The sequence below is a fragment of the Haliotis cracherodii genome, unplaced genomic scaffold, assembly GCF_022045235.1.
Source record: "Haliotis cracherodii isolate W230 unplaced genomic scaffold, xgHalCrac1.p SCAF_5, whole genome shotgun sequence".
Classification (NCBI taxonomy): Eukaryota; Metazoa; Mollusca; class Gastropoda; order Lepetellida; family Haliotidae; genus Haliotis; species Haliotis cracherodii.
In genome coordinates, this window is record NW_027266308.1 from 36,630,518 (window position 1) to 36,642,105 (window position 11,588).

At 43.0% G+C, this 11,588-nt stretch overlaps 1 protein-coding gene across 1 annotated transcript; it reads right to left on the reverse strand.

Moving 5' to 3' along the window:
* Positions 1–335: 335 nt before the first annotated feature.
* LOC139443669 (vitelline envelope sperm lysin receptor-like) lies at positions 336–11,033 on the reverse strand. Its single transcript, XM_071224612.1, has 9 exons — positions 10,998–11,033; positions 10,826–10,868; positions 9,366–9,550; positions 8,815–8,960; positions 8,026–8,168; positions 6,444–6,531; positions 3,770–3,923; positions 1,181–1,226; positions 336–598 (listed from the first exon to the last, which is right to left on the reverse strand). The coding sequence occupies exons 1-9, from the start codon at positions 11,031–11,033 to the stop codon at positions 336–338; spliced, it is 1,104 nt and encodes a 367-aa protein (XP_071080713.1).
* Between the last annotated feature and the right edge of the window lie 555 nt (positions 11,034–11,588).

An 11,588-nucleotide genomic window follows, 5' to 3' on the forward strand; every position in this document is an offset into this window, starting at 1 on the left:
GCCCCCGAGTCACGAAATAAGCCGAGTTGACCCAACTGCGGCTAGGTATAAGTGGCTTTTACCAGACGGGTGCGTTGTGTCCATTATTTCCGCGAATTGTTATTCTCCGATTTTACGAAAGGGGAGCAAGCTTTTGCTCACGGTTAAGAAGGTCGCCGACCTCGTGTGGATAGCCGGTCTGCAACAGTTGAACCATTGCAAATACTACCCAAACTCAAATACAATTGTAGTCGTCCGATCCCCATTCAAGTCGTCTCTTATTATCAAATATCACTTTAAAAATTGAAAATTATTCTGCCATGAAAGAAAAACACAAGCGACTATTCACATTTTATTCATTCAAAAGTTGGTACTGTTTTAAGTTTGAATGGCGTTTTGTTCATGGTGAGCACACATATGATTATGGTTAGGATGACGGACAGGAAAGCCAGGGATCCGAGAACTAAGAGAAAATGCCACCGACTATCCAGGCCGTGGTCAATAGATCGTTCCATGACCACTTGGCCCACGGAGGCCATTGGTGGAGGATTGATTGCGATTTTCGGGATGCGTATAACGATAGCGGGAGATGTCACAAAGTCGCTCTGTTCGTCTGGCACTGAAACAAAATATGCTAATAATAGGCGAGATACTGGTTGGGTTTGACGTCAACAGTAGGCAATCATTTTAATCCCGACTGTCTGCAAACTGTCAATGGATCAGGGAAAGGTATACCAGCCACCCGTGAAGATCCGGGGTAGAATAGGTCTCCAGGAACCAATGCTTGCCGTAAAAGGTGACTATGCTTGTATGAAGCGATTAACGATTGCGTGGATCGATGTTCATGTCAATCACTGGATTATCTGGTCCAGATCCGATTATTTCAGACTGCCTTCACATGGCTGGATTATTGTCGGGTGCGGCGTTAAACAACAAACACTCACTTACTGGTCTGCTCTTAAAACAAAGTAACGGGTTCTTGGTTACCTATTGTCCCCATTGGTCAAAAACAAGTATGATATTAGGTAACCGGTTATTTGACTACACAAGGCACAAAGACGTGCTTTAAAAATATAACATACTGAAGACTCCTGCTGTGACAATGACTGCAACAACCAGCAATTTCACCCACACAAACCCCACTGAGATATATGTTGATGTACTGGGTACGAGTTTACCAATTAAGCTATCAGGAACTTACAATATTCAAACAAAGTTCCTCTTCTCCTCCTGGTTGTACACGAGCTCTGCAAATTCAAATATTCAATAATTATTTGAGTGAAATTTGAACAGTAATATATCACGAGGAAATCCAGATCCGACAGTGATCGAAGACGTTTGAAACCTACAAGCATAAGGTATGGTGTTGACAAACCAAGGATATTAAGCAGGTAGAATCAGGGATTCTATCCAAGTTCTAGTGTTTCCGAGATGCCCAAGGGACCCGACTTTGTACAGCGAATTGAGTCTTAGACGACTATGACGCTATAACATTCTCTACAGGTGCAGTGAACAATATGCATTGTATATGCAAGTCATTCCGTTTCCAAAAACGTACGTGTTTCCTCAAACGTGCTTGGTGATTGCCGGGGATAATTGACCTACTCGTCCAACGGCTTTCTCTTGAAACACGGTCAAGAGCAATTGACTTCATTCCGAAGAATGACTTCTTAGATGTGCTGCACGACTAAACAGGGATTTCACGAAACGTGATTAAACATAACCCATGGCAACAATATTATTCAAGGTTGATTACAATCGATCATGAGGTTACAGCGCATCAAGGCTTCAAGATCACAAGTGTTTTAGGAGCCAGTTGGCGATACATATTCATACGTTGAAACGTCTTCCTTCAGTGCAGTGTATGTATTGCATGGTTAAATGTTTGTCGCTTGATCTGTCACTGAGTCTCCCTATAGGGGCGGCGAGTGTTTACAGATGTACACCCTTAAAAGGGTTCATGTCAATGACTGCTATCGCTATTGCTGGTGCCTTTAAACCGACTCGCACCAACCGACTTCTTCGTACTCTATTTGCACAACCGACTTCTTCGTACTCTATTTGCACAACCGACTTCTTCGTACTCTATTTGCACAACCGACTTCTTCGTACTCTATTTGCACAACCGACTTCTTCGTACTCTATTTGCACAACCGACTTCTTCGTACTCTATTTGCACAACCGACTTCTTCGTACTCTATTTGCACAACCGACTTCTTCGTACTCTATTTGCACAACCGACTTCTTCGTACTCTATTTGCACAACCGACTTCTTCGTACTCTATTTGCACAACCGACTTCTTCGTACTCTATTTGCACAACCGACTTCTTCGTACTCTATTTGCACAACCGACTTCTTCGTACTCTATTTGCACAACCGACTTCTTCGTACTCTATTTGCACAACCGACTTCTTCGTACTCTATTTGCACAACCGACTTCTTCGTACTCTATTTGCACAACCGACTTCTTCGTACTCTATTTGCACAACCGACTTCTTCGTACTCTATTTGCACAACCGACTTTGCACAACCGACTTTGCACAACCGACTTTGCACAACCGACTTTGCACAACCGACTTTGCACAACCGACTTTGCACAACCGACTTTGCACAACCGACTTTGCACAACCGACTTTGCACAACCGACTTTGCACAACCGACTGTGATAGCCTCATTTTCAACTCAATTTGTATATAATCGGCCGTAACGCCTTCGTATATCACAGTGCCCCGCAGTTGGTGTCTACTTCTTCGTTGCTATTGAGCAACTCTCGGCTACGTGGTGATGGTAAAACTTGGCCACAGAGTTACAAAACCAGGTTGGTTGGTAGGTTTGTTGTTTAACACCGCACTCAGCAATATTACAGCTATATGACGGCGGTCTGTTAAAGATCGAGTCTGGACCAGACAATCCACAACTAACATGAGCATTGATCCACGCAATTGGGATACGATTTCATGCATAAACCGAGTCGACCCGTGAAGATCCGGGGTAGAATAGGTCTTCAGCAACCCATGTTTGTCATAAAAGGCGACTAACGGGATCGGGTTGTCAGGCTCGCCGATTTGGTTGATGCATGTCATCGTATCCCAATTGCGTGGATGAATGCTCACGATGTCAATCACTGGATTGTCTGGTCCAGACTCGGTTATTTACAGACCGCCGTCATATATAGCTGGAATATTGCTGAGTGCGGCGTTAAACACACACACACCACAGAGTCAGCGAGCCTGCCCACCAGATTTCGTGAGTCGCCTCTTACAAAAAGCATGAGTTGCTGAAGATTTCTTACCCCGAACACGGGAACATCTCTTCATACAGCTTGGGTAGACCCTAATATAGAATATGGAGCACCGACCTTTAGAAGCCGTTTCTAATTAACATTTTTGCATATAATGAGCGAGTGAATAAGGTTTTACGCCGCGTTTAGCAATATTCCAGCAATTGTACCCATGTCGGGAATCGAACCCGGGTCTTCGGCGTGACGAGCGAACGCTTTAACCACTAGGCTACCCGACCGCTCCTTTTCATTTAATGATCGACGATGTATTCGGTTTCAAAACAAAGGGGTTGTGGGATAGCCTTGACGTTAAATCGTTCGCTCCTCAAGCCGAAAACCCGGGTTCGATTCGAGACATAGGTACAATGTGTGAAGCCCATTTTCTGGTGTACCCCGCCGTAATATTGCTGGAATACTGCTAAAAGCGGCGTAAAACCATACTCGCTCACTCAACACAGAAACCATTTCATTATCTTCAACCAGAACATCCTCGTCCTTTAAGTACTCACCCCATCACAATTCCGAGCACAGATGGTAAAATTGCATTCAAACTTCATTTGTTCCTCTCCCTCTATGCTGAAAACTTTAAAGTAGGGGCTTCGGGTAATGAGGCCCGTTGTCAAAAATCCCCGGGTCTTTGGCAATACCTGTCCGTCACCGCACCTGACAGGGAAGGCATACATTACTCCTTATCAGATGTTGTCGACCTAGCAACGCCATTTCCTTTTCAAGTTTGTTATTTTGGAGTGATAACGATCATTATCTTTCCGAAAGATTACATCGCAGCAACAAAAACATCCCATGTTCCAAGGGTTACAGAAACAAGCCAACTTATACCCTCGATAAGCTTAACAGAAAACACTGTAAACGAAAATAACATTAGGTTAACATGAGTTCCTTGTCTTGCTTTAAGACGTAACCTGCTCAAGTGGTCAACATTTGTCAACCCTGACATTCCGATTGCGTTCATTTACCTTCCTCGCTCTTGAAAAGCAAAGAAGAACGTACATTCATATGGCCTTAAAACGAAATACGTGTTCGTCTAAATTACCTTTTTGAACATTTGTCATAAAAAAACTAAGTTATTTAGATGAGGACATAAATAATTCCAGACACAAGGGCTCGGTGTCTGGGACATAGTCCACATATTTTACGGGCATTTGGCCGCATTCGGCCACCGTGAAACGTATCCGGTCTGTTAGCATGACAAAGAATTCCACAACATGTGTTGAAGGATGGAGGTATGTGGCAAACTGCATTACAGTCGCGTGGAATACCGCTACACATGCACATGTCAATGCAAGGGGAACAATGCGATGACATTGACGATGCTTAGCGTAATGGCAGGGAAGATGCAGCGCATCTTAGATTCGCTATGACTTTAACGTTCTGTTGATGCTCAACTTCGGGCGAAAGTAAACTTTAAAAACGAAGAAAATAAGACCGCAATCGATCACATGCCTGGTGCACACAAGACATGTGCCAATATGGCTCAGTTTGAAGTCTTGGCCGCTAATGTTTATAACTAGTTATACATTTTCAACATAAGCGCACGTGCTCATAAAATCACTGCTGTACAATCGTTAAGCATAAACAACTGAAGCTGTATGCACAGCAACCTCACATCTCTGAATATCCTTCCGATGAAATACAGCGTTTTGTATGAAACGGCAAATTCGTACATTATTTTTGACAGCCGGATGGTATCTGTTTGCGAGTGAGAATAATTGGAGTGTATTACAATATAGAATCCTTCATTCTGAGCTTAAATGTTAATTTAAATACTTTCGCAGGGAAATATAGGCAACTTAACATTCACAGGAAATATGGCGATAGAGTTACGTGATTCTACCTTTTATGGACGTTTCACCAGTTTCGGTCTATTCAGAACAAGCAGCTGCACCCTGTAGAGTGAGTATGGTTTTACGCCGCTTTTAGCAATATTCCCGCAATATCACGGCGGGGGGACACCAGAAATTGGCTTCACACATTGTACCCATGTGGGGAATCGAACCCGGGTCTTCGGCGTGACGAGCGAACACGTTAACCACTAGGCTACCCGATGCACCCTGTAGAAGGCAGGTAGACCGGTGAATATCCGGGAAAGAATAGGTCTATATGTTTGTCAGAGGCGACTATGCTTGTCGGAAAAGGCGACTAACGGGATCAGGTGGTCAGGCTTGGTCAGGACTTGGTTGATGCATGTAATCGTATCCATATTGCTTAGATCAATACCCCTGCTGTCAGTTACAGGATTGTCGGGTCCAGATGCGATTTACACTCCGCCATCATATAGCTGGAATATTGTTGAGTGCGCCGTTAAAACAAACAAAAGTAGGAATGTTGGCGAGAGGATGCCCATCAGTCGGTAACATTCCAGCTATAAGGTGGTACCAGGCAAACCTGTGGTTGACAACATGAGCAAGCTATGATGCAACCCAATCAGCCCGGACCCGTTGCATAAAGCGATCTTTGCATTACGATTGTCGGAAGTATAGAAGAAAGTAGGACCTGGTGCCAAGATCTGTGTAAACGGCCCGGTCCGACACTCAACCATCAAACCACCCGATGTATTGTTCGTTGTTTAACGCCGCACTCAGCAATATTCCAGCTATATGACGGCGGTCTGTAAATAATCTAATCTGGACCAGATAATCCAGTGATTGCCATCATGAGCATCGATCCACGCAATTGGGATCGATGACATGCATCAACCAAGTCAGTGAGCCTGACCACCCGATCGCCTTTTACGACAAGCATTGTCGCCTTTTACGTAAAGAATAAGTTGCTGAAGACCAATTCTAACCCGGATCTTCACGAGTCCACCCGATGTATACAAGTGGACTCTTGGGGTGCTGAGGACGTATTATACCCCGAAATCCTTCTTGGGAGGAATTGAGGGAGATACTACGACCGGTCTCGATGGTTACGTGGTTTACTGTAACATGATGGATTTAGCCAGTGTGCGACAGACCCATGCAGAGTAATCGCCATTGCATTACAATCAGATATGGTATGTTACATTTGCTAAACTGCATTCAGTTTTGAGATGATCATATAATTGAATTTGCATTGGAAAGAAGTATTCCTAGCGGCATGTCCCAGAGTCACCTGTACCTTCATTCAGTAACCAATCAGAAACATGTGTTGATGTAAGGTATTACAGCAATGTATGCGACATACCCTGCTCGAAGGATTGTGTATTTCTTATTGGTGGCGACGGACACTGCGTCACAGGAGACAGGCTTGATGCCCAGCACGTGTGCCGCACCTGCATGAAACCAAGAAAAGAAAATGAGAGCAAATTTGGAGATACATCTACTGTGTTTGAAATTTCATGTAGCCCAACTGTAGATATCTATTATTTTAATTTGGAACGGAGGCATCTACTCTGCATCATGACTACATCGTGACTACATCGTGACTACATCAAGTTTCAGTACACGTGTATCCCCATTCTACTATGACAAGAGTGCTTTGAAAACTCTTTTGCAACGCGTAACTACAATGGGGACAAAGGTCCGCCATCTCAGAACATTCCAAAAAGGGGGCACAGGTAGTAAAAATATTAAGTTCATCAAATTAACCATAGTTTTGGCTAGTTCAAAACATAGGTTTTCATCTTCCCGAGGCAAGGGAGTTAACTGACTATGAAAGTCCAACTTCCACCCTTGCCGAACCAGGCTTCAATTATGGAGTTACGTTATGGCTGGACTAACGAGTCATGCATAGTCCAATCAAAATCGCGCAATAAAATCGACATTCGGTTCGTAAATTGCCGTGCAGATTTCGTTCGATTGCAGGATTTGCATAGCATGTGTACCGTCAACTCGGCGTCGAATATTTTGCAAATCTTTTCATGTTTTTAATCAAGGTGCTCACGTGATCTGATGCACTTCGATAAGTAATACACGTTTCATTACAATACAGATTGATTATCGATTAGATCGTCTCGACTGGGCGTCGCCATTTTGTTTGAAGCAAATAGAAGGAAATGAGGTTGAATCTGATGGTCAAAAGGGACATAGAAGGAACATAACTCGTAATTAGTACTGGTGGTGCTACGATGTGGCCCAGAAATTCCAGCCAAATTCGGCAAGGGTGAAAAAATGGACTTATTTTGTCAATTAAATCCCTTGCCTCGGGAAGACGGGTTTCCGAAAAGAAGTTTACAATTAACTCTCATAAATTAGTACAGAGACATTTTTTAAAATACATCACAACCTGCTGTCCACTGTTTGGACTCCAAGTTATTTCTTGGAAATCGAATATTCCATTTCCCATTGTAAGGGTGACAGGTAGTAAAAAGTTCCAAGTCAGTCTTGCAGTATGGGGCCTGGCATTGTGTTGAAACAATGTCCCCTGCTGTTGGTTTTGTAAGAACGGAAGCACAACATGCTGCAACACATGAGCAGGGATGTTCACAGATCAAGTGTCATAATCGGAGAAAACCCGAGGCAATGACACGGTCAGCAAGATCTCCCAATTAAGTCGGCTCTTAAAACAATTTCTTTGAAATTTATTCTTCACTAAAATCCCCCCCCCCCCCGGGGATCGGGGTAGGGATAACTCCACCACACTTAATAGGGGTTTGGTGCTGGGAGCCTTTTCCAGGACATCCAGCGTCGTTTTCAGGGGCCAATTATTTCAACACCCCCCACCCCCCACCCCCCACCCCCCAACTTGCCCGGTATATGGTCGTATCACATGTATACTCACAGCTGGCACATTGGGTCGTTGGGCTATTCATTTATTCCATACGTACCATCACTCGTGGCTGTAAGCAGTACCATTCTCTTCAGATGGACATTCTGTCCGCTTAAGTCGGATCCCATTAGGTCAGTCATGTGCAAGGTTATCGTCGATTTAGTGTTTCTTCCATCATGTATTTCGTCAGGCACGGTCAACCTATTACGATCTGCATACATGTGATACAAGACAAACATAGTTAGTGGTTATTTACGCATGTCAGCAATATTCTAGCTATATCATTGCGACGGCCTATCAAACATATGCCGTATAAGGAAAACCAGTGAGATCAGGGTCAAGGATGCTCACTGTTGTGAAACGACAATCAGCCACGTAACCGGGTCAGGGCCCTGTTTTCACAAAGCTCGTAACGCTACGACAATTGTATGTTATTTGTTTGTTGTTTAACGCCGCACTCGGCAATATTCCCGCTCTGACGGCGGTCTGTAAATAATCGAGTCTGGACCAGCCACCCCAGTGATTGTCATCATGAGTATCGATCCATGCGATTGGGATACGATGACATGCATCAAGCAAGTCAGCGAGCCTGACCAACCATCCCGTTAGTTGCCTCTTACGACAAGCACAGTTGCCTTTTACGGCAAGCATGGGTTTCTGAAGACTTATGCTAACCCGGATGTTCAAACGTGGGCGATATAACGAACAAGCTCGGGGTTTGATGAAACAATATAAGCCAAGACATCGAATTTGACAGCCTGGTGAATCTGGTCGCCGGTTTTGACAAACTGAGGAAGCTGGGGAGTTATTCTGACAAGAAATCCCTGCGGGATTGTGCTGAACATACTCGTCGCTGGAGTCCTGGTTGTTACTGTCGTCGTTACCAGGAAGGCAGGTCACCGTGTAGTTCTCTCCCTTTCTGTGGATCGTGTTGCTCGACTCGCCGAAGGACACAAACAGATTCACCACGAACAGGTCTGCGCCTTGTTTTTTCTGTGGGGGGAAATAGAGAGGATAGTTCGGTGATTCGGAAATCATTGGATTCTGACAAGTTTTAAGGAATTGCGTGGCTACCCGGGAAAATAGCGCTTACATACAGTCGATTTTTACTCACAAATGAGAACTAAACCCAAAGCATGTAAAACTCAGTTTCAAATGTTCTTTATATACCAGCACTCCTTGACTTGGGAACAGGTGAAATTTCAAATACATTTTATATATTTAATCGGGTTACAAGCACAACTATAATAAAATATGTTATTGCAAAAAACATCCATTAAATGATATTTACTAAAACATGTTTAAGGCATGTAGCTCAATTAAATCTTTTAAACATAGTACATTCTCTGGGGTAGGAATAGAGGTTTACGAGAATAGACAGCCTAGCGGAACACCCACTGGAAATATGCACGTGTTGTCCTTGGGGGATCCTGGGTAGGACAAACTCAGGGAGTAATGGACTGGGTCTTTGCGTTTAAAGCTGAACTCTCCGTTGTCACACATTGCTTTGGCAGTGATGTCAAAGTCGGCGAGGATGGTGATGGATGCTTCGCTGCTACCGGTATTACCACAGTTGGGTTGCACTGTTCACATGGTCAAAATAATAATTACAAAAATGGGAATATTTGAAATTTTCAATGATGGAAATGCCCTCCCGTCCTTTTGAATAAAAAGAAGCTTTATCGGAGTAAATGGAAGCTATATCGCGTGTACAGCTACCCAGTGAGAGGGAAGAGTTTCAAATGTGGTACAAGTTCAACAAGTACCATCTTTTAACGTATTTTGGTATGACGGGGCCAAGGATCGAACCCCGGAAGTTCCGCTATCCGGGCGGACGCTCTACCATTAGACCACGGAGGCGGCCAGCAGTGGAGAAGAGAAACGGGGAAGTGTTCTAATCAACGCTTCTTTCCAGAGAATATATTTCTGACTGAGAAGTCAATACGCATTAAACGTAAATTATAATACTCCGATGAAGATTATTCATTTTCAGCAAAAATGAATTTTCTATGCATTATCCATGTATTTTGTTGCGAGTCGAATGGAAAGGTTATCAGTCAGAGCCGTGAAGGGGTAAAAGTTTAACGTCACATCGGCATTATTTCAGCCATATAGCGATGAGAAGTTGATATATATACAATTTAGAGCCAGATAAATTACTTCACCCATAATGTCATTTACTGTTTAATGTCTTAGAGCTAGATCTAGTATTTGCAATTGTTGATATAACAGGGCTAAAATAGTCTCATTCAATGGCAGGTCATACGTCTGTGGCCGATTGGCACTTACTATTAATTTACTTGCATTTTATGAACATAAAACCATTACCAGATCATGATTGTATATATTTATATTTACATTTATAAAAACAGAGTGAGTGAGTGAGGTGAGGTGTTTATTTTGGCTACCACACAGTTGCCAAGATTGCTGGGATCTGGTGGTGGACGGATGGGCGAGATGTCAGACATCTTCAGCGTATTCGGAGACCATACCCGACTATTGCCCATTTATTTGCGATAAATGATACAAAACAGTTACTGATAACCGATCCGTAAAACACGAGAAAGCTGCCTTCTGATTGGCTAACGTCAAAAAGGTATGCCTGACGTGACCTGTAAGACGTGTCCTCAGATATTTGTTTAGCCGTAGCAAGAACTAAGATCTGATTTTAATGAGAACATTGCTGTTGTCCCCGCCGTGCTGTTACTTGAATAGATAAAAGCGATGTAAAACTGCGATGTGATTCAACAGGTAATCGTTAGGGGGACTCCCAACTATTAAGTCCTGATTGTCAAGACACCCTCGCAGCTCACGGCTGGAACATGTTTGTCTCAGGCCCTTGAACAAATACTAATTACCTGTCAAAATGTACCCCGTGGGAAATTCCGCTACAATCGAAGCCTAAAAAAGAACGAATACAGACAGATTTACATAATAGAAAAATACGAAAATCTACTGAAAATAAAATATTATAAAGCATTTAAAATATTTCATAGGTTAAAATATTTTCAAAATTTAATTCCAACTCACCACCAAACCAGCAAAGATGAGTGCCGAAACAGCCATACCTACAAAATAATTCATCATTCATGTAAGAAACGTGTTTGTAACAGGATTGTCGGAAATGCTAGAAAAATGCGTTTCTGGCTTCATGTAATAAATGCGAGTCATAGGATAAAAAAAGACCATATGTCAAAATAACGCGTATTGACCTAATATAGCCTATCCAAACTTACATTGTGAATGCCCTTAAAATGTACTTTTACAGGTAAAATGATGATAAGAAAATATTCGTTTGTTGTCATGCCTGTATGAAACGGCCTATAACCTGAGGTGATGACGTCACAGCATCCCGTGCATTGTCCCAGGTGCAAATGTCACCCGAGTTGGGGGTGGTCTCAAACTATTGCTGTTATAGTACTTAATTGACATGTGCGTTGATTGGGTAGCAATTTCGGATATGTAGTGCATTATATTTGCTTCGATACATGATGGAATAGTTAAAGCTATGAAACGGGATGAGTATTGGAAGGTTGAGGTTTTGGAAACAAGTATTTGTTGTTCTGCAACATTGTTATATTCCTGTATGGTCGCCTTCAGACTATTCGTGGTTGGTGCGAC